Source organism: Meleagris gallopavo, chromosome 9, assembly GCF_000146605.3.
Source record: "Meleagris gallopavo isolate NT-WF06-2002-E0010 breed Aviagen turkey brand Nicholas breeding stock chromosome 9, Turkey_5.1, whole genome shotgun sequence".
Classification (NCBI taxonomy): Eukaryota; Metazoa; Chordata; class Aves; order Galliformes; family Phasianidae; genus Meleagris; species Meleagris gallopavo.
Window position 1 is genome coordinate 1,511,424 of NC_015019.2, and position 23,197 is coordinate 1,534,620.

At 47.7% G+C, this 23,197-nt stretch overlaps 2 protein-coding genes across 2 annotated transcripts; one reads left to right on the forward strand and one right to left on the reverse strand.

Annotated features, from left to right (window-relative positions):
• Positions 1 to 42: 42 nt before the first annotated feature.
• On the forward strand, positions 43 to 4,971 carry TBX22 (T-box transcription factor 22). Its single transcript, XM_010715074.2, has 7 exons — positions 43 to 230; positions 527 to 628; positions 1,087 to 1,261; positions 1,342 to 1,506; positions 1,580 to 1,644; positions 1,715 to 1,800; positions 3,461 to 4,971. The coding sequence occupies exons 1-7, from the start codon at positions 208 to 210 to the stop codon at positions 4,069 to 4,071; spliced, it is 1,227 nt and encodes a 408-aa protein (XP_010713376.1). The 5' UTR covers positions 43 to 207; the 3' UTR covers positions 4,072 to 4,971.
• An 8,977-nt stretch (positions 4,972 to 13,948) lies between these two features.
• On the reverse strand, positions 13,949 to 23,055 carry CHMP1B (charged multivesicular body protein 1B). Its single transcript, XM_003208282.4, has 8 exons — positions 22,902 to 23,055; positions 20,572 to 20,669; positions 20,072 to 20,218; positions 19,268 to 19,336; positions 19,054 to 19,161; positions 18,237 to 18,280; positions 17,749 to 17,821; positions 13,949 to 17,215 (listed from the first exon to the last, which is right to left on the reverse strand). The coding sequence occupies exons 1-8, from the start codon at positions 22,915 to 22,917 to the stop codon at positions 17,171 to 17,173; spliced, it is 600 nt and encodes a 199-aa protein (XP_003208330.1). The 5' UTR covers positions 22,918 to 23,055; the 3' UTR covers positions 13,949 to 17,170.
• Positions 23,056 to 23,197: the final 142 nt, after the last annotated feature.

Here is a 23,197-nt window from a genome sequence, read left to right on the forward strand (position 1 = left end):
AGCATCCGAGCCCGGTTGGTAGCGGCGGGGCAGACCGGGGGGGTCCCGGCGAGGTCCCGGCAGCCGCCCCAGCGCTCCCTCCGCTTTCTCTTCCCCGCAGAGAAGCGGCCCAAGGCCGGCGCCGAGAGCCGGGAGGTGGGGGACGAGGTGCAGGTGGAGCTGCAGGGCTCTGAGCTCTGGAAGAGGTTCCACGAGATCGGCACCGAGATGATCATCACCAAGGCCGGCAGGTAGCAGCCCCCGGCTCCCCGGCTCCCCGGCTTCTGCCTTCAACCCTTCCCGCTCTGTTTTCCCCTTTACGTCTCACACCCATTTCTTTTTTTCTCAACTCCCCTTTGCTGTGTTTTTACCTTCTTTTTATCTTTTTTTTTATTTCCCTTTTTTTCCCCTACTTTTTTGTTGTTGTTGTTGCTATTTTATATCTTTTTTTTCCTCCAGTATCTGTTTAATTTTTCAACCCATTTTCACCTCTTTAAACAACCACTGCTATGGGCACTCTCTAACTGCTGCCCCGTGCCCTGTGCAGGCGGATGTTCCCATCAGTCAGGGTGAAGGTGAAGGGGTTGGAGCCAATGCAGCAGTATTACATCGCCATCGACGTTGTGCCAGTGGACTCCAAACGGTACAGGTAGGGTGAGTTCCAATGGCGGCTGAAGAGATGGAGCCTTCTGCATGGCCAAATGGCCAACGGCTGCACTGGGGCGTGCTGGGAATGATGGATGGATGGATGGATGGATGGATGGATGGATGGATGGATGGAGAGATGGATGGAGAGATGGATGGAGAGATGGAGGGATGGATGAATGGGTGGAGGGATGGAGGGATGGAGGGATGGATGGGTGGATGACTCACTCATGGATGGAGCGATGGAGGTATGAGTGGATGGATGGGCGGTGGATGGATGGACATATCGATGGATGGATGGATGTAAGAATGGACTGACGGATGGATGTAGGAATAGGCTGAGGGACAGACATACAGATGGATGGATGGAAAGATTGGAAGACATACGGATAGATGAATGGATACAGGGATGGATGGGCACATCAGGAGTACGATGTGCTGATGGTGTCATGCTTGGTGCAGGTACGTCTACCACAGCTCGCAGTGGATGGTGGCAGGGAACACAGACCACTCCTGCATCACACCACGGCTCTACATCCACCCCGACTCCCCCTGCTCGGGGGAAACATGGATGAGGCAAATCATCAGCTTCGACCGGGTGAAGCTCACCAACAACGAGATGGACGACAAGGGGCACGTAGGTGTGGGGCAGCTGTGCAGCGGGGCTATGGTGGGACTCTGGGCAGCAGCTCAGCCCGACCCTCTCTGCCCGCACAGATCATCCTGCAGTCCATGCACAAGTACAAGCCCCGTGTCCACGTTATTGCCCAGGACTCCCGCTTCGACCTGGCACAGATTCAGTCGCTGCCAGCTGAGGGGGTGCAAACCTTCTCCTTCCAGGAGACCGAGTTCACCACAGTGACAGCCTACCAGAACCAGCAGGTACCCATGGGGCTGCGGCCGCCCGGCCTCCCGCCCCCCAACAGCCCCGCTGAGATGTTGCTTCTGCCCACAGATCACCAAGCTGAAGATCGACAGGAACCCCTTTGCCAAAGGCTTTCGGGACCCTGGCAGGAACAGGTAACGGCTCAATCACCCCCAGTCACAGCCCGAGGCCCGGCCCTGGCTCTCAGCCCCATATCGCCTGCAGGGGAGTGCTGGATGGGCTCCTGGAGCCGTTCCCATGGCGGCCACAACTCGCACTGGACTTGAAGGCCTTCGGCGCGGACAGCCAGGGTGAGTCTGGGGCCGTAGGGACGGGGTTGGAGCTGTGGGCAGGAGGACGAGGATGTAGGGCTGGGTGGGGTCATGGGTGTGGGTTTGGGGCTGTGAGAGTGTGGGTGATTCTGTGATTCTGTATGATTTTTTGCCAAAAGTCCCATTGATTTCGGTGTGAGCGCTCCGGGGAAAGCGGTGATGGACATGGCGGAAGCTGCAGGAAGATTTAGACAAACAAAAAAAAAAGAAAGAAAGAAAGAAAAAAATAAATATATATGTATGTATATATATATAAATATGCAACAGGTTATTTTGGAGAGGTTTGTTGTGTCCTTCAGCCCACAGTGCTAATTGTTCCCAAACCATTGGAGGATGTTGTTTAGAAACACCACATTAAGAATAACGAGTCGTAAAAAGGAGACTCGGGAGAAATTAAGAGGTTTAACAGATTGCAAAGAGAAACTGTTATTTTTTCCTTTTTTTCCTTCAATTTTTGTTCTCTTTTTTTCCCTGTTTTTCTCTTTTTTCCAATTTTTTAACTTTTTTTAACTTTTTTTTTTAAATAGAAAAGACCGTTTCTAAAAAAAAAGCTGCTCTTGAACCAACTGTGCAGGCTGCAACATGAGAGCAGGGAGAGGGGCAGCAGTGGGGGCTGAGAGAACATTTGCAATTTGCAGTATTTGTCACACAGACACTAAAATGTTATGGTTTGGTTGGATTCATTTTTTAATTAATTGTTACATAATGGGTATTTTTCCTAAGGGCCAATATTTGAGGTGATCTTAATGGTCCCTTCCAACCCAAACCGTTCTATGATTCTGGAAAGATGGAAATGGAACAAAATTCCTATCTCTGGTGATAAAAAAGTGTATTTCTGGAGGAAAAAAAGAAAGAAAGAAAAGAAAGCAAGAAAAAGAAGAGAAATAGCAATCTTGGAGCCTCAAAGCCAGGAGACAAATTAAAATTGATAAGCTATATAAAATAATTGATCGTCAGCTTGGATTTTAAAGCTGATAGGAATGGCAAAAAGAATTTCCTCTTTGAGTTGCTCTGTTCTTCCCACTGCTATCCCCAAATTTGTATGGGGGTTGAGTGATGTCCTGCTTTGGGCACGGGCTGCGCCCAGCGAACTCATCTGGATGGGAAAGTGCTCGTTCAAATTTCTTTCCTAAAAGGGAACGTCAAAATGCTGTGTGCATTTACGGCTTCGGGATACACCTATGGTACTCGAGGGTACGTCTCAAATTGCATGGGGAGCCAAGGAAAATGAGTCAATTCCTGTGAGCAGGAAGGTACAAGAAACTCTCCATTGGGCTGAATGCATCTTTTTGTTCTCACGTAGAAGGGGGGAAAGCTGCCTGTAGTTCACACAGAAAACTGGGAGCCTGAAATAGCAGTGGTGCTGTCACGGGAGGCGGCTTTCGCTGGCACAGCGGGCGCAGAGCTGGCGTGGGGCTGTTCCAGGCACAGCGCTGGGGTTTGACACACATGGGTATGGACAGTCACACCGAAGGGGTTTGACACACACGGGTATTTCTTAGACAAGTGGGAGCAGCACTCAGATGACGGCTGGATCTCCCTTTTTCCCAGTTGGCGACATTGGGATGCACAGCGGCGCGGAGCTGCCGGCTGGAGCACCCGCTGACCCACTGCAGGTTATTCCTCTTCTTCCCTCCAGGCAGCAGCTCCAGCTCTTCCCCGGTGACCTCTAGCGCTGGGACACCCTCTCCCCTCAACCCGCTGCTGTCCCCTCCGTGCTCACCTCCCACCTTCCACCTGGCTGTGAGCGGTGCCGGCGCGCCGTGCCCTGAGCCCCACCTGCCCGGCCTCGGCGTGCCCCTCTGCTACCGGCTGTGCCCCGCCAACCTCCTCCGCCAGCAGCCCCTCATCCTCCCCAGCCACCAGAAGCCAGGCGGCCCCGGTCCCCCCATCCTGCCCCACTTTGTGGTCGATGTCCCCAAGCTCTCCTCCCTCGGCATCGCCAGCCTGAAGAGCTCTAAGTCTGAAGACCTGAGCGGGCCGTGTCTGCAGGTCCCCAACTCCGCCAGCCAAATGCTATATGGATTACACGCATCTGGAAACATTTTCCCATCGAGTCCCATTGCTCGGGAAGCACTTAATTGTTCCTTACATCCTCCATATGGTTTGTACGGCTACAGCTTCTCCGTGCCATCCAGACTGACGAGCGCGGCGAGCCATTTTGGGGTGAGTGACAGCCTGCCCGCTGCCTTCAGGGACGGCCGGTGCAATCACCCCAGCTGGCACTCAGCAATTAACCACTGCCTTTAGCAGGATGCTGTCATGTTTCCGAGCACATCGGTATGTAATGCAAACCCGTTCCCCGGTCGGACCCAGGGTCTTGCTAATTGCTGAGTACGAAACACGGTGTGGTGCAGGAGCAGACTGATGGGCCTTTGATTTGGGGGTAAACGTGCAGTATTGTAGGCAGCACAGAGGGCTGTGGTGATCCAAGCAAGCCGATACCCATCGGTGGTATTTGTGTAGGGTTGTAAGGGATGGGTGAGCGGTGCAGACACCTTTTTACTATTTGCACTCTGAAGTGGGAACATAGATGTATGCATTTCCACAAATCTGTTTTCCTGAAACTATCAAGCTTCCCTACAGTCAGTCCTGAGCCCCACCAGCTCCTGCTCATCTCCCCTGTGGATTTCCCCTAATTCCAAAGGGACTCTCAAAGAACGTGGGTCAGCAGAGAAGCTGCATGCAGCCGGGGACTGGAGTGCGCTCATGCGTTGACTCGGAGCTGGTCAACCCCGTGGAAGTGCCTTGATGGACCCACATCACAATGCAGACATAGATTGAAGGCTCCGTGCTGCATTAAGGACACAGAGCCCCACACAGGTCTTCCCAGAGCCGTCCCTTCGCATCCCATCCATGCAGAGCTGGGGGTGAGGAGCTGCAGAGGATGAGGATTGAGCAGAGTTATGGACACCCGTCCCACGGTCCCATCATTTTATTTTCACCTGTGATAATTGTGTTATTCCTGTAAATAATTTCTGGCTCTGGGGGCACAGTGCAGCTCACTGTAAGTTGGGGCACAGCTTATATTCGCTCCCCAAAGCCACTTCTGTTACCTATGACAGACGTGATACAAAGTGCCTGACGGGGACCTGCCATATTTTGGGATTAAGTAAAGAGAATTCTGTATCTACAAACATAACAGCAATATATAAGGATTAAACGTAGGTTTAAAAACCAAAACTGGTATTGATACCTTTTATTTAAAAGCATGAGATTTTTTTTCCCTTTGGGAGCCCCCATTTCCAGGCCAGTGGACTGGGATGGGTGCTGCAGAGCACTGCTCGTGGCCATGCTTTTGGTGCTCTTTGGGTTTGGGCTGAGGGTGGTGAGCAAACATTCATCTTCCAGATAGCGAAGCTGCATGGAATATCCCCGAGCTGTTGGCCATGAGCTGGGGGGATCACAACACACTGCGGCTGTTCAGCACTTCCCACCACTCGCGGTGTTTGGAGACTGGTGATGACTGCAGGAGTTCTCACTTCTATAGATGTAGAGGCGAATAAGAACACAAATCCAGCGCTACTGTGCTGTTTTTAATGGGAACAAGGAGAAAACAATCTGATGTTTTGGAAAGGTTGAGGCGCTTTGGCCACTGAGCTCTCTTATGAGGAGCCCAGAGTGACACAGAACCATCTGCCTGCACTCCAACATAGCAAACAGAGCCAACAGCACCAAAGGTGCCATGTGGTCCCTGGGGGATGGGTTGGGGTGGGGGTGTCCCAGCCGCAGAACGAGGGCTTAAAACCCACGGAGACACAAAAACACTCCTCGTGTTATCACCAAAGGGATGTTCTGCCATCACCCGCACACTGGGAAGGGAGGGTTGGTCACGTCGGGAGGAGCCCCTCACTCCCATTTGTTCTCCTGAGGTTTGGGCTGTAATTAGATGATAATTTGTATGGCAATTATGCAAAACAAAGGAGGGCTGGTTAGCGATACGCAGCAGGACAAATAAGAGCACGGAGCGTTTGAAATGTATCCAGTATTGAAACCATCCACATCTGCGGCTCCGCAGCATCAGACATGCTGTTCCAATAAAGGGGCAGAAGGGAACAGCCATCGGCTCCCACCAGAGCATCAAACGTCCGTGTTTACAAATTTGTATTGCGCATTAATATGTAAACACACACGATAGGAAACAGATGAGCCCGCGGTATTGACGTCTCCTTTCTCCTTCCATTTGTGTGTGCAGAGCACACGAAGATGGGGTGACTTTTGGAGAGGAACGCTGAGCAAAAGGACATTGGAAATCCGTGCTTCCCATTTTAAATCTTTGCATCCCTTTTTAAACTCACACTTCCCAGTCGTGCATGGGTTGGAGCACACGGGCAGCAGAAAAAGCCTTGTTGAGACGAAGAAGGAAAATGGAGAAGTCACCCTCCTTGTAATTTACAGGCAAGACTGAGAACTGCCAGCCACTCCTCCCCATCCCAACCAGTGCTTTAGGGTGCAAATCGCACTGCAGTTTTTCACCCAGAGGGTGATGAGGCACTGGAACAGGTTGCCCAAGGAGGTCGTGGATGCCCCATCCCTGCAGGCATTCAAGGCCAGGCTGGATGTGGCTCTGGGCAGCCTGGGCTGCTGGTTGGCAACCTGCACATAGCAGAGGGTTGGAACTGGATGAGCACTGTGGTCCTTTGCAACCCAGGCCATTCAAGGATTCTATGATGTCTCCATCCCTACAGCAGCATCGATGCTCAGCAGCGCTCACAGCAGCACCAGACTGCTGGGAGAAACGGCTCACTGCATTTACCAATGGCCTTCCAGGATCACGACACATCAGAGCAATCCCAAACTTCCCCTCAAAGCAAATCCAAACCTTCACAGCGCCCCAACATCGGTTTGGTGCGAGGGTCTCCCAGTTGCAGAGGCAGGAAGGTTGTCACAGAGGACTCCTATGGGATGAGGGTGGGAGCAGTGCTGGGGGTACAGCACGGAGCTACTCCTGGATGGGCTCAGAGCTCAGCATTCATTCCCTAACAGCACTTCAGAAGAGGGCTTACAGCACAATGGGCCCTTTTAAGATAATTTGTCGGTTTAGCAAATAATCACCATGCACACAGGGAAGGGGAGAGCATTCAGAGAGCTCCATGCGCTCACACAGGGCTCAGCCAGCTCTCACCTCCTCCTCTCTGCTTTGACAGCCACACTCGCCCCAAAGCAGCCCCAATTCCACCGTCTTTCTTCCTAAAATAAGGCACACCTGCGAGGAAGGAGCTTTTCTTCGGGACATTCCTGATCTGGAGTGCATTACGTTGATATTTTTGTTGTGTATTTTCGATGATTTGCTCCAGCGATAGCAGAGCAGCGTGATGTTCTGCCTGGGACTGATTAGAACAGCGCTTTTGATCAGCGCAGCGGATTGAAACAGTTGTTTATTTCTGGACACGGCTTCAAGACAAAAAAAAAAAGGAAAAGAGAGAAAGGAAAGAAGCTCTGAGCCGCTGTGACTGCTGGGGTGGGGTTTTCTTTTTGCCAGGGGAATTTACTTCGCTTTTGGAAGTTGTGGAAAATTCCTCTATTCGGCTTCAATGCTGCACTGGGGAGAGCGGGGCGGCCCGGCTGCTGTCCCTTCTGTAGATGAGGAAGGGGAGAAAGGAGGGGAAAAAGGGAGGGAAGGGGAAAAAAAGAAAAAGGAGAAGGAGAAATAGGGAGGAGAAATGAGGGGAGAATGCGGGGAAAATGGGGAAGGGAAGGGGAAAAAAGAAAGAAAAATGGAAAAAAAAGGGTAGGGAAAAAAGGGGGAAAAGGGAGGGGAGAGGGGAAAAAAAGAAAAAGAAAATGGAGAAAGAAGGAGGAAAGGAGGAAGAAAGGAGGGGAAGGAAAACGAAAAAGAAAACTGAGAAAGAAGAGGAAAAATAGGGGAGCATTAAGGGAAAAGAAGGTGGAAAAGAAGCTCCTTTCCCAGTCTCAAAGCACACCATGCCCCAGGCACAGGAAACATAAACTCCTATGACCACACTCAGCATTTCCTACAGCGATCCTCTCGGAGCATTCATTCAAATCCCCGCACACCTGGCAGCCACCTACATCTCAAACATAACGCTGCAGCTGAACAGCTTTTCCTTTTGGCTTTTATAAACTGAAGCCAACGTCCTTCTGCTGCAAAACCTGGCCGTGAATGGGCTCTTTTGGTTTACCTCCAGCTCCTTTACAGACTTTTGGGAACAAAGATTTTAATTGCACAAATATTATTAACAAAACCCTGCATGCAAAGGCTGGCAGGGCTGCCACCCCATCCCTCCCCATCACCATGTGCTTACATCAGCACATTTCTTGGCATTTATTGTGTCTCTGTTTGTTTACTTCCCCCCAGTCCCCCCCCCTCAGGATGCTCAGAGCCACGTGTCAATGCATTGGTCACATCCTTTGCTATTTCTCACCACAAAGCAGAGCCCACGGCACCCAACCACCCCAGCAGAACGCAGCTCCTGTCCATTGGCACCAACACAGGGAGACAAAGCACGCCATTTCGGGGCTCTCATTCCTCCTGTGTTCACCTTGAAGGCAGATCCCCATCTCTGGGACAGCTCAGAGCCCAGCAGATGATGACCTGCAGGCACTGTTCACTCCCTGTCCTCTCCCAGCCCTCCCAGCACAGGAAAGGAGCAGCAGTGGTCATGGAGGCACTGCTCTGCACTGAGCTCATTGCAGTACAGCCACGAATGGGTCCGTTTGTTCAGAGGGTTAAAGCAGAAGCAGCTCCAGCAGAAATCCTGAATCGAGTCTGTATTGATTTCTAGCTTTCAGCACTGATATTTCCAATGGGATTTGTACCTCCCATCTCACACAGCCTGGAGGTGAACGTTCCCCTGACTTCCATGTTTTACAGCCACAACATTGAAGGATTTTCATGAGAAAAGGAGCAGTGCCAGCACCAGGTGGATGGCGAGGGGCAGCCCCAACCCCTTTTTGGCTCTGCCCCCTCTCACTGAAGTCTGTGCAAAGAGAAAGCCCAGAACCCAGTGTGGGAAACACCTCCTGCCCCATGCTGGCAATGGGGTGGTCAGGGTGTCAGCCTGGGCAGTGCAGGCCAGGAATGAGCTGTCAGCAGCTCCCCAGGATCTGACAGCACCCAGCAAATGCTTCCCCTCTCCTCCCCCAGTTCCATCAATCAGAGCCCAGCACTGCCTGCTCCACACTGCTGGTCACAATGGCAGCAGAGCCCACGAAGCCCAGCTGTCTGGGCTGCTCAAGGAGAGAGTGAAATTCAGTCTCACTTCCTTCTCGGGGACACAGAGTATAAATCAGCACTAAATGCTTCAATGCAGAGTTATTTCCTGCTCCCCAAGCAACATTCATAACGTGGAGGCTGATCTCCCCTGGACTCACGTGCTCAGCAGTGCACTGAGCAGTGTTAATGTGCTGAAGAATCTGCAGCAGAAGGAGGGCAGGGTGCAGAAATAGCAGGGTTAGGATCTGCAGAGGAGCCAACCACGCATCTCCTCACACTGAGCTCTGTACCTCTGAATCAGTTGGCTGCACACATGGCTGCTCATCAGCACGGTCCTGGTGACATCTCGGGGGATTTCTCCTTGGGGGAGGCATCCAAAATACATCAGAAAAAGGTGATACCAGGCACCGTTTTAATCTTCTTCTCATACATATAATGGTCCCACAAGAGCAAATGTTTTATGCTGTTATGCTACCTAAGCAGAATTGTGAGAACTTTGTTGGCACCGTGCTTTGGAAACACGTTGAATCAGCTCTAAGCTTTCATAGGCTCACTAAGATTGGAAAAGGCTTCTAAGATCACCAATCCTACCCCAGCCCACACCACCATCTCCACGTACCTCAGTGCCACATCCCCACAGCTCTGAGCATCCCCAGGTACAGAGACCCCACCACCTCCCTGGGCATCCTGTGCATCACTGCTCTTTTGGAGAAGAAATCTGTCCTAATATCCAACCTGCCCCTCCCCTGACACAATGTGGTGCTGTTACCTTTCATCCTGAGCCCAGCAGGCTGGGCAGATCACAGGTCTGCACAAACAGGGGAGACGCTGTGCCCTTGCACAAGAAGCTGTCCATGAGCATCCCACCTCGCTGCTGGGATAAGACAACCCGTGCCTGCCCCATGAAGGCAGCAGATTACGATGCTGCTGCAGTAACAGAGGGAAAGGGGTGGCTGGGAGCAGGGCTGAGTGCACATCTGCCACTGGTTTGGCCACACCGTGCCATCAGACCACAGCACTGGCTTGCCTGTAGAAATAAATAGCAGCTGGGGCCGTATCCTGTTACCACTCCTGGGGCGAGCTGCTCCTCTTTGACGTGATGATGAAGTTCACCTGTGACCAACGAGGACTTTGTGTTCAATTAATTAAGATGCCACGCTCTGCAAATGATGCCTTTCATTCATTCAGTCCTGACAGCACTGGGGATGTCTCTATCACCATCGGGCTGCTGGCAGCACGGTGTGCGGGGAAGGGAAAACGGCAGAAAAGAATTGCAGTCTTTCCAGTCGGTGTCATTGTGTTAATGGTAAATTACACAAGGAATGAGCATGAGATGGCCCTCAGGTCCCTTCCAACCCAAAGCCACTCTAAAATATTGCCTGAAGAACATCTTCCCGTTCAGAAGGTCAGTCTTAATTTCTGAGATTGCCTCTGTGCAATGCCAAGAATTGAAAAGCATCCAAAACTTCAGAAGGAGTTTCAGATCTTCTTCCTCCAGCCTGGAGAATTGATCAGCGCTGTAGGAATTATCCCCAGTCCTCTGCAGGAATCATTTCTTTGTCACGGACCCGTCTGTAATTATCTCCTGGAGAACACTCTGCTGGTGCATTGGTTTTCAAACACAACATTCATTTCTACGGGCCGTGTTTATTTAATTTGAGCTGATTAGCACAGGGCCCAACAAGTGGCTTAGACTAACAGCGTGTCACTGCTGAAGCATTCTGTAGGTAATGAGAAGACACGGGACAGCACACGTGTTGCTTTGTCTGCATTAATCTATTTACATTGTAATTCTTCAACTGGTTTTAATGGCTGCTTCAGCTGGAAGCGATTAGTCACCCAAATGAAAGCCACGTTTCTCACTCTGCATGCTGTGAGGCTTGTGGCTGTTGTCTTTTCGTTGCTTTTTGTTTTCCAAATTGTGGCAAATACTCCTTGAAAACAGATCCTATTGAGTGGCTGATCCCACTGCTCAGCTCCGTGCTCCCATTTATTTCTTTTTCAGCCAAAACTTCTGATGGGTCACCGAAGTGCATCTGAAATGCAGTGCTCCGTGCTGTGTCTCCCTGCACCTCCCCGAGGTTCTTCCAGCCCTGCGCTCCTCTCAGTCCCTGGTGCTTCTCAGGATGAGAGGTGATGGCCCCACGTTGTGCTCAGGTTGGATGTTAGGACAAATTTCTTCTCCAAAGAGCGATGCTGCACCAGCACAGCCACCCACGGAGTGGTGGGGTCACCATCCCAGAGCTGCTCCAGAGCCCCAGGGATGAGGGCACTGGGGATGGGTTGGGGCTGATGGCTGCAGCTCCCTGTGCTTCTCATTTTGCCACAAGCCAAAAGCCCCTGTGGTGTGTGCATCCCATCTGCAGCACCTGCAGCTCATTACATGCTGGGGCACGGGGTTTGGGCAACCCCCACCCAGCACCGGGCAGCAGTGCTTCTCAGGGCTGCAGACAGAGCCCATCCACAGCACTACAGCAGTGTTAGAGGATCCCTCCTCGAGCAGCTGAAAGCCAAAGAGCTGCCAGCTGTTCTCCCTTGCTGTGTCTCAGCAGCCTCCACGTTCCGCCACATCTTTCTTCAGCACACAGCCCAGCATTAATCAAGAGGGTTGGAAGCATCCCGTATCAGCTCTGCAGAACAGAGCTTCAGTGATTTACTGGCGGATTCCTCCAGCTCCTGTTTTGCTTTCATGCTGGAGCAGAGGTCAGCAGAGGCAGATGCATGCTTTTACTTTGTCTCGCATTTGCTGCTGTCAGTCCAGCCCCGCTCGGTCCCTGCGGAGCAGCAGGATGTGCTCGTGCTCTCAGCCCTGTGTGCTAATTGATTTTCGGGAGCCCATTCATCAGTTTAATTTAGTGGATCACCCACCAGGTTTGCTGTTCACTGTCAAAGGTAATTCAATTAAAACTCCCGAAGTGTGACTGACTGCTCCCTGTTAAATGTGCTCAGCAGCTGTGCCGACACATCTCCATCCCACCGTGCCTGCAAACAGCCCCAGCCCGGGAGCAGGCCATACCTTGGCTGATTAACACACACAGCAGTGCCAAAAATTAAGTCCAAATGCCTCCTTCTGTATGCAACAGCATGCAAATGCATCAAGGCAATAATTCCAGCAAAGGCAAAAGCCTCAAAGGTGGCACAAGTCAACAGTGGGTGCAATGGCTGAATTCCATCTGTGAGTCTTAAGTGAACCAGAACCACACCAGGCTAATAGGTATTAACAATTCTAACCCCACAAATATCTCTGGTGCAGAAATGGATGTAAGTGTACAGAGATATCAAGTTCTCAAGCGCTTGCAGTGGGGCAAGGGGGTCAGGGAGCAGTGTGATATACAGCTGCTGCCAGGAGCCCTCCTCTCATTGCCATCGAATCCCTCTCTTCTCGTGGCATTAATAAATTAAGGCACCTGCTACACCAATCAGCAGAAATCTGGAAAATCATTATCGCTTCGATCCGGAAACGACGTCCATCACGAGGGAACAAACGAGGTATGGCATCTACGAGGGACTTTAAAAAGGAAAAAAAAAAAAAGACTGCGTTTGTCAAATGACTGCAGGAAAAGTCGATCTCCCCGTGATGGACTTAATCCACTTCCAGGTCACAGCAATTGGTCACGGCCAGCTCCGGGAGACTGGAACTAATTGACAACACTCCGAAGGGACTGGCAGCTTTCCTACAGCCTGCAGTCAGCGCTGGCCTCCATCTGGGGTCGGAACCGACGCAAGCACCAGCAATTGGAGCAGCACTCAGCAGCCAACGTGGACCCACTCTGCAGTGAGAGGAGAGGAACGAAGCGCTGCCATCTCCACCAAAGCAAACATCCCAGCAGGAGGGCAGCGTTATGTCAAAGCTTTTTAAAGCGACCTTTGGAATAAAAGGGGAGCTCTTAAAAACAAGCAACAATATATAGAAAGAATACGTGGGGAGAGAGTGGGGAGAGAATGTCTTTATGGAATATTTCAAAAGGTTTTCCTACCCCTGCCAGATCCTTCAGACTGAAATTGATGATAACAGAGTATTACGAAGCAGATATGGGGAAATTAAATTAAGCTGATAGTTATCTTGTCGGATAAGCTTGCACGTCTGATTTATGACTTTAGACTTCAGGGAAACAGTTCCCTCGATTAGAGCTAACTTCAGGCTCTCCTTACCAATGCATGCAGTCTGTCTGAGCAGAAAGGCTGAAAAAGATGAGCAACAAACAGGGAGCAGTGAGTCTGCCCCAGCCCACTGCTGGAGGACACAGCAGGTCTTCCCAAAGAGCTCGCATCCCACAGCACAGTGACTGCCTGATTGCGTCTTCTTCCACGCCAAACAGGGAGATGGCACTTGGAATCAGCTGCAGATTGCTCAGATCGCTCTTTTCCTTTATCTGAATGGTAACAAGGAGAGCTGCTTCTGACACGAGTAAGGCCACTGACCCCACTGGGATTTCATGGAGAAAATACAGCTTGACAGACATGCCAACACTGACAGCAGTTGCCCTACAGGGTCCTGAACCAAAGCCATCACGTGCTCCACCAAAATCTCAACACACACTTTGAAAACAAAAATGAAACTTTCTGTTAAAACCTATTTTCCATCAGTCCACAGTGTGCTTCTGTCTGTATGAAACGGCAGTGATGCTGTCCGGAATCAATGGGTCCCCATGAGACAAAGCTGCTCAAAGCAGCTTGCATGGCTGCCAAAGCCCCCTCTAAGAATGAAATGCCGATTTCTGTTGGACCCACACAAAAGCAGAGCTCAAGGCTCCCTCTGCTGGGTCCCAAACAATGATGGAAGGAGAAAATAAACCTTTTTAGCTCCATGGAGGACCAACTCAGCCACCAGCAGCTGCCACTTTTCCCACTGTATGCATTAAGGACAGCACACCAACGACGCGCTGCTCATCTGTCCCCGCACAGAGCCATGCCAGAAACCATCCACGCAGTCTGGGAACACACCTGAAGTCATTTGGCTGTACAGTTTTATTTACCAGTTGCAGTAACAGTTACAAATTGTCCCATACAAGTAAAGCCGTTTCCACCATGAACACTGCCAAGCTACAAAAATTATTCTCTTCTCTATACAACGTCACCAACTTCAGAATGTGTCTCTGTACATTGTTGCTGACCATATATAACAAAATTTCACAATTTTTTGGCTCTGAGGGTCTCCACAAAGGCAAAGTGATGATATTATCCCATTGGCACTGAGATTTCTTTTCCTTCCTTTCCTCCCCTCTCCTTTCAACTGGATCTTTTCATGGCTTTGTTGTGGAATCCAAATGAATGAAGACTGCCTTGACACGAGCAGTTGAAGCATAACACAAAGATACCTCTGTCTATAGTAAACCAGGAAATAAACAGTGAGCAAAACCACCCTGAAGCAATGTTTCACCTTAGATGTGCCTGCTCATAAGTACAAATACTGAAGTACTATTTGGTAAAGAGGTTGCATAAATGCTCGTACAATTTATTTAACACAAAGCAGACTTCTGCAGAAGTAGACCATCATCTTACAAGAGACACCAGGAATGTAAAAGCAAGGAGCCACAGCGGTTCAGAAAAAAAACAAATGTTTCCAGGAGAACTCCAATGGAAGAACTACACCAAAGTCAAATATTGCTTGAAGAGTAAGTTCCAGTTTTAAGCACTTCCAAAACACTGGAGAAACATACATACATTACAAATGCAACTCCTGCAACGTGGTTAAGGGCAGCTCACCCACAAAGGCTCCTTCCCCAGGAGAAGGCAGATCTACACGCAGAAGCAACTGGTGCACGATGCTGGCAACACTCACACATAGCAATGCTCAGAGTGACAGCAGCAGGGCAAAGATTCCTTCTGGTCCCATCCTTCTTTTCTTTATCAGCAAAGCCTGCCCAGCTCTGTGCAACACAGCCCTGCAGAGGTAACGTGGATTGCCAAACACAAGGAATCCTGAGCTTATGGTACAGCCCTACCAACAACCAACTGCAAAGCAAGTTCAGATGTGCATTTATTACACAACAGCAGCTTTCCAGTCCTGTCATGAGATCTGAAATAACTGAGTGTCACAAAGTACACCAAGTTCACCAGGACAAAGGCACACACACCAGCAGTTTCCACAGCTGTGGGGACTTGGTTGCATAGATACACCATTACCATTTTGTTATGCTGTTCAGGAGTAGCTAGGAGGAAAAAAGGGGTAGCATACTTTTTCCTTAATAGCTTCAAAGGATTGTACCTATAGTTAAGAGTGTATCATTTCTAAAATACTTTCCAGCTTCTCCTATTTGCAGGAGGAACGTTGAAAGGTGTTTAAAAGAAGGCTGCACTGAACTTAAGTGTAAACATAGGAAAAGTGCACATTTAAAACAAATCACTTGAATTCAGGCTGCCAGCCTGAGAGATACGAACCCACACGTCAGGGTGCTTTGTTTATCTTACTTTCCACATTTTATGCCCTGAATACCTCAGCACATAACATCCTGCTACACCTCCAAAGCAACTGAGCAGCACATCAAAAATGGCTTGAAACAGCTCCAAAGTTTCCTCACTTTTGCACATTTTCACTGAAAAAAAAAAAATCCTGCTGACTAAAAGAAAGCAAGCAGTTCTTAACTGAAATATTTCCTCAATGCTGGAAAGCCTGCATGGTCCTCAGCACCAGTGAATTAATAAGTAATTCTAAGTCTATGGTGCTTCATATCTTCCTCACCCCTACAAAAAACGAGTCCAGAAAAGTCAGGAAGAAATTTTTAACATCGCCACTTACCACAACACACCACAAGTAGTTTCTGCTATGAATTTCTACCTGCATTTCTTTACTTCACAACCACAGGAGTCTGAAAGCTCCTGAGAGCAGTCTGAATCTCTCACTGTGCAGAAGAGTAAGGAGATGAACTAAAACAAACCACTTTCTCCACAGATGACTTCAATATTACAAATCACATTACTCCACCTGCAGAGAGCAATATTACATCTCACAAAACAAGGTAGCTGCTCTTAACCCAACAGAACCAATGCATTCATCCAGCAGCTGAGTGGAGGCACAGCAGGTGTGCCCTCCTTGCTCACCCAGTTCTCACTTTGCTCTCTCCAACACCAGTCCAGCTGCAATGAGCAGAGGAAACAAGCTGACCTAGGAGTGTGCCCTGGTTGGAGAGGACAGGGTTGGGACCTTGGCTCCTGAAGGATGACTGTGAGGATGTAAACCTGAGGAAAAGCACTTTAGTGTTTCTTATATGGCAGAAGTAAGGGATATGATCAATGCCTTTCCTTGCGTATAAAAAAAAAATAAGTAAATGGAAAGAAAGCATGACAAGGAATGGAGAAAAGCAGGCTTCAGTTATCTCATATGAGGTTTCTCAGCTTGAGCCTAAGGATAACAGAGAGCAGGAGCTCCCTATGAGCAGGAGCTATGCACCACAGTGGTCGAAACAGAGACGAATGTGGCATTACTGGCTGCACCACAGGATACTGAGAAGAAAGCAAAACAGAGAAGCTACAGCACTCAACATTAAACAACATGCAAGCTAAAATATTCAACAGAACCAACCAAGTTGAAAAATATATTTTATTCCTCCTGGACTAAAGTGATCAAACCGTACAAGTTCCCAATTACATGAAAATAGCTTTTGGTAACTCATTTTTAACTGAACCTGCACAATTACTGTAGCCTTAAAATATTAAAACCACCACAGACTGAAGTCCACTCTTTCATTTTGACAAGTGTAATTTCATGAAGTCCACACTGTCCACCTCTAAGGATCCAGGAGCTTGGCTATGTAAGAAAGTTGGCTACTACAATCATCAGAACTGAATATATCAGTTCTCCAACCACAAACAGTTCTCATAATTTAAAAAAAAAAATCACTTCATAATTTAAAATATTTATCAATAACACTCTGCTTTTCTTTCAGCTAGAATGCTCCGACATTACTGGCTGACTTAGAATATCAACTTGATTCAGTGAAAAAAGCTTGCAAAAAAATATATCAACTTCAAAATGTACAGAAAAAGACATTAGAGAGCTGATACTTCTGGATTACTTAATGTATTAGAAAGAAGAGCAAGCTCAGAGTGAAGAACCCTACGTTACAAATATTGGAACACCTACGCTGTACTGTGCACACCTCGTGAGTGCAGTAGAGGGGTAACCTCAGAGTATTCTGAAAGCACAGACAGAGGGCTGCAGCTCTGCTTAACTTAAACTTGATCACGAAGGCGGGCCAGTCTCTGTGACAGCTCATCCTGCAGAGATGTAAAGCAAAGAAACCATCAGTAAAGTGAATATTGATTTTTGGGAAGCATGTGATCATTGTGGGGTTTTGCAGTTGTGTGTCCAGGTGGTATCATCTCAAGTACAAGCCCTAACAAGAAATTCTAAGCTACCTAGAGCAAACATAGAACACTTCACACTAATCTTTTAAAGATTTTCACAAGTTAAACGGGGAAAAAAAAAAAAAAAAAAAAAGTAAGGCCTCTATGTATGGTAAGGGAGATGTGTGGATTCATTAAATTTGGAGCAGGTAGGGGAGTCAGCAGTTTGGAACCCTATTAAATAATCATGCAAAAAAGATTTGGAAATATCTAAACTTAATGCATACACTTAACAGAAATGTGATTTTAATTACTGTGCTTACCAGACTGCTTTAATTACATATTATTTCTTTTGAATTGCCAAAATCTAATTAGAATTTAGCAAGTTTGCTCTGGCTGAGAGAAGCATTAGTTCTGTTCCCACAGTTCTTTAGAAACATTGATTTCTATTGAGTCTAACTTACCTGCTCTGCTGAGGCAACACTTGTACCAACAGAACCTGTCTGCCCTTGAGGTAGTTCCATGTTCAGATCAAGACTATAGAAAACAAAAGTACAAAACCAGAACAAAAGTCAGGCACATGTGGCTAAAGGAAGAAGTACAAGAAGTGACACATTGAGAAATACGGATAGCAGGAGATCCCTAGCAGCCAGTGAACTCTGTAGACCTGCTCATTAGACAGTCCAATCAAGAAGCCAGTTTCACCACCAAGAAGACAAGCCATACGTTACAACCCAGCATCAGGACAGAGCAAGATTTCAGTTTAACAATAATATATCAGACACACCACACATACCAGTGATGTAAAGACAGAAAAATCTACAGCTAAGTTATAAATATTTATGCCCAGAGGTGAAAGGAAAATTACTGACACTTGTCTGCTTCCAAGAGACACAGTTGAAGCACTGACACCTCACCTCTACGTCTACCTGGAAGGGTTGGTGTTACCTACCCTGCTTCATCTGCCATTTCCTGTAGAAGCATATCCACTTGGTTCTAGAGAAAAGAAAACAAAACTGACTCAGCTGCACTGTTGCAGTTCACAACAAGTTCTTCTGTTCAATCCTGTGAGAACAGATTTTAAAAAACAAAATACTGCTTTAAAGTGAAACATCTTTAACAAAACGTTGTTGTGCTTAACCACCAGAGGGCTCTGCATGAACTCAAAAACCAGCAGAGTTCAGACTATTAAAAGCCCATTCATTGAACTTCAGCGTCTGAAAAATAATGCTTCTGAAGAATTACACTCATCTGTTAGCAAACAAAGCAAACACACATCTCTGAATGCAGCGCTATCAACTGCTGACTACAAATTATTCAAACAGTGCTTTGCACAATGTGAAAGAAAGCTCATCTCCAACAGGTGTGGTTTAAGGTTTATTTACAAAGCACCATCTCCAATAAGCATCAGACCAAACTTCTGATGAAGTCCAACATCTTGTGGGCTACCAGGAGCTGACAGGTGCCAGGAACATTTAACTACCTTAAGCATTGTATTTCAGCTAAGTTTATCAAGAGCTCATCAAAACACTGTTCATTCGATAGCAGGGTTAAAGATCTCAGTGTAAAATATAAAATCAGTTCTACTAAAAGTGAGAAAGAGTAAAATGCAATTATATGACCCACCACACTTGTGGCTGTAACTTGAACTACTCTCCTATCATCAAGAAGCAGAAGGTGAAAACACTCCAGGTGTCTCAAAGCAGGCAGAAAGGAGCACACAGTATTTCCATGCAGTTTCAACTAAGTTTTTCATTTAGCATTCTTACCTGTGGCGTCGTTAGTGTTGTAGTGTTGCTCATTGTGTCCTCCATCTGCTGTGTCTGCACATCTAGTGTTTCAAACTGGTGTTCAAATTTATCCATTAATGCAGATATCTATAAAAACACAAATCAAATCACTGATCTGCAGATAACAGAAGAGCAGCACAACTCCAACCAGTAGAACTTTTTACATATACCTCCACAGAAAGTTTCCATTTACCTTTTCCAAGTTCATGCTCTTCAGAGTGGCATCCATGGATTTAACTACCCCTGCCATCGACTTTGTCACCTGAAAAGAGGTCAAGAATCCATCACAAGGAGGAAAAATGATGGGTTTCTTACCGAGTCCTCTCATTTCTATTCAGTTCCTACAGTATCAAATAGCAGGGCATACTTTACTGTCACCTACACCATCACTTTTTTTGACAGGTGCTTCTGTTGGAAATGTTATAAATTCATTCATTCACTAAAAGCCGAGATCTATATGGCATTGACTTCTGAGGGTCTCAAAACCTGACAAAGGATAACGGATGTGTTTAGGTACACAGATCACAGGGCAGAACAAACTCTGTGCCTGAACAGCAGCACAGCAACGTACTCTAAAAGATCACCTGAGCTAAAAAGGCATCTGGACTCAGAAGTCCTACAACATGTATTTGGGAAGGGATCTCCTTGGGAGCATGAATAACAGCAATTAATGAGTTACAAGCTACAATCATAGTAAAGAATAACCTATTACTAAAGAGCAAGTGTCAGCAGAATTCCTTTAGATTCTGTGCAGACGTTGTGCTGAGGGATGTGGCCCAGGGGGAGCACTGGTGATAGCTGGACAGTTGGACTGGATGACCTTAAGATCTTTTCCAACCTTGGAGATCCTATGACTCTATTCTATGATTCCAGTACCTGATTTACTAACAGATACATCTGAAACCAACCTTTCAGCTCATTACAGATGGAATTAAGTCACTCCCAAGAGGATCAGAGGGGACTAATCCTTTCCAACGACGCATTAAAATAGATTTACCTTGCCCATTGTCACTGCAGTCTGAACTCTTGCTGCCACAGCATCAACCCTGGCACTCATGCGCAGGAAATTAATGGCTTGGTTCTTCTGGCGGATGGCATTTTCTGCATGTATTCGTGCAACTTCCATGTTCCCCTTCTGGATGGCCTGTATAAGAAAAGAAAAAAAGCATTCTAGCTTTCCTGGATTTTTATAAACATGTTTTTCTAACAGCCTATTATATTTTTATAAAAGCATCAATTGATCACATATATACATTTTTTTACTAAAGAACAAATAAAAACAAAATAGATTTAAGGCTATTTTCTTAGCAGCTAAATGCCACCAGTTCTTCATGAAGAACACATCCTTACACTTATTAATAAGTGTGGGAAAATGTACTGTATGTAATTTAAGTCACAAGCATTTATCAGTACTATCAGCATGCACGCCACGAAACAGTAACAGATTCTGCTACAAAATGTAATCAAACCTGAACATGTTTAAGACCCACTGCTCACCTTCTTAATTTTTGCTTTCTCAGCCTTTTCTTCTTTGTCGCATCTTTTTGAGTTCCTGTTGAGTTCCTTTGCAGCAAACTTCAAATTAAACAGGTGTTCTGCAGCACAAGTTAGGGGTCCATGAACAGGATCAATCCTTACACGGTACCATCCTGCTCTCCTGTTTAAGGTGCTACCAGCCCTAGCACTGCACTACTGACATTAAGAACCTACTTTAAGAACAGACACTTGTCATATAGATCCTGTTGGGCCATAAGAAAGTTCAGATCCCAGCTGGCTCCACATAACAGCAAATCCAATTCAGACTGATACATAGAACAAAACAGACATCCCCCAAGAGAAATCAAAGTCTCACTGCGCTACTTTCACTCACACACCATGAGTCTCTGGCTCTCAGTGAAATGGAAGAGCACAGCAATGGAAGAGCAGCTTACTGGCCTGCCTGGATCCTCCTCAGCCCCTCTCCCCCCAAAAAAATGTTATGGAACAACAGACAAATTTCCTGGATAACAGCAAGCTGGCTCTGCTGACCACACCCAGGATAAAACAGGAGGCAGAGCTGCCCCTTCCAGCCAAAGGATGATCTCAGGCTTAAACAGCAGCCTTTCCATCTTTGTGTCATGTGAGTTCTGGCGTCCTCAACAGTTCTGTCATCTGACTTGGAAAAAAATATTTAAGTCTGCAAGAGAAATGTTTTTCACTTTTTATTTATTTTAAGTTCTACTTCCATTGAAAACTCCAATAAGAGATCAGAACAAGCCTTCACCATGACTTGTAGTCACGGGAGAACAAAGCACGTTTTGAAAATATTTAAAAATCAAACAGAAACCAAAACACTTTTAAAGCACTGGTGATAAAAGCTCCCAAACATCAATCCTTCTCAAACAAAAAGCAGTATAAAGCTGTCCAGACTTCTCCAGGCCACCTTTTGACACTCCAAGAGGAAGATACAGCTAATATTAAAGTGCAACAGTTAACTGAAAGCACATAAAACATTATGAAGCTTCCTTAATGCTTTAAGTAGATAAGTCATTCCAGAGCCACTCTTTTTTTCTTTTTTTTTTCCCTTTTAAGTCCAATCACCCATCTTAGAGCTCTGACATCAACTCGAAGACATGACAAAGTCTGCTGATATATTTGTTAGCCCATCCTATAATTACAAGCAGGCTATCAAAAGTTTATAGCTGTACCTACACATCTAAGATATTAACTATGAAGGAAGCTAAAACAACAATAAAACTGAAATTGCTGCTTGTATTTCCATTCATTTCTTTAAAACCTAGGTCGCTGTTTCTTTCTGCAGCAATAAGTGAACTGCACTGAGTCACAAACCAGACCGTTTACCAAACAAGAAAACACACTGAAGTCCATTCAAGTATACGACGGGTCGGAGACCAGAATAACCAGGTAAAATATGAGATCACCTGCTTACACTCACTGCACTGAAAAGGAATATTTCAGAATGGCTTATTTTGAAGTAACTCCCCCAGTTACTCATCAGGTACGCATTTATCCTTAGCACTCTGCTACTTCCATGGCTCTTCCTCCTGTGACGGCACAGCCTCGCTCCTCCCTTGCAGCTCCACAACCTCATCGAAACCAAATTTCCACCACCAGCTGTGAGGTGACTCACAGTCACCTGCTCCAAGCTCCACCCCTCCCCTACCACAACAACCAGCAGCACACTTCAGCTACACTGAGATCTTTGTCATCTTTTAAGCCTTTTCTGCTTCTCTGTATTATGATGATGGCATACAGCCAGAAAGCTCAAGTTTGCCCATAAGGGTTCTCCTCGGTTGTATTTTCTTTCTGACACCAGGAAGAAGAGAGCAGTTTGTGCAGCTGACAGCAGTCAGAGTTCAGGAAACAAACTCCTTCTGAGGAGCAACGTGCCATCAGCACAGCAGCCACTGCCTGTCGCTTTGTGGGTCACCAGTGTTTAGGACAACCTGCAGTGTCCCAAAGCACAGAGGAAACTGGTTTTCTGCCTGAGCTACGTAGATTAGGCCCCAGTGAAACCAGCCAGGCCCGAGCTCACCATCAAAACAAACCAGCATTCCCCATTCTCCTTTAACAACAACCACAACCTCAGGTCCCATCATTACTCCCAAACCTTTTCCTCTCGATCAAGGCTTCAGGCAGCGACCTCCCGCCCCGGCCACACACGGCCACCACACCGCCCACTCCTTCCCTCACACCGAGGCCTCCCCCAGCCCAGCCCCACCGATGCCTTCCGAGCGGACCGGCAGCCGCGGAGTGCAAAGCGCGGCCGCACCCCGCCCACATATCCCCAGCCCACCCCACAGAGCTGCTTGTCGATCTGAGGATACTCTCCATGTTAGACATGGCGGCCCGGCGGCACTCCGGCCCGGCGCAGGGCAGGGCAAGAAGGCCTCGGCCGCTCTCGTTCCCTCTGCCGGTTCTGCGGCGGCTCCCTCTTCCGGTAGTCTCCACTTCCGGTAATTTACACTTCCGGTATCTCCCTCTTCCGGTAGTTCCCACTTACGCCTACTCTCCGACGAGAGCGCCGAGGCGGAAGCGCACATGCACACTTCCGGCGCCGGCCCTCTCCCAGCCCTGTTCCTTCAGACCCCGCCGCGGGGCGCCGGGCCCGGCCGGGCTGCCT

Excerpts from the sequence above, each read along its gene's own strand:
- TBX22 (XM_010715074.2), top strand. The coding sequence starts at position 208 with ATGATCATCACCAAGGCCGGCAG. Across the intron at positions 231-526 it reads ATCATCACCAAGGCCGGCAG|GCGGATGTTCCCATCAGTCA; the intron begins GTAGCAGCCCCC and ends TGCCCTGTGCAG. Across the intron at positions 1,507-1,579 it reads CAGCCTACCAGAACCAGCAG|ATCACCAAGCTGAAGATCGA; the intron begins GTACCCATGGGG and ends TTCTGCCCACAG.
- CHMP1B (XM_003208282.4), bottom strand. Across the intron at positions 19,337-20,071 it reads CTGCAGTGACAATGGGCAAG|GTGACAAAGTCGATGGCAGG; the intron begins GTAAATCTATTT and ends ACCTCTTTTCAG. Across the intron at positions 18,281-19,053 it reads CAACACTAACGACGCCACAG|AACCAAGTGGATATGCTTCT; the intron begins GTAAGAATGCTA and ends TCTTTTCTCTAG.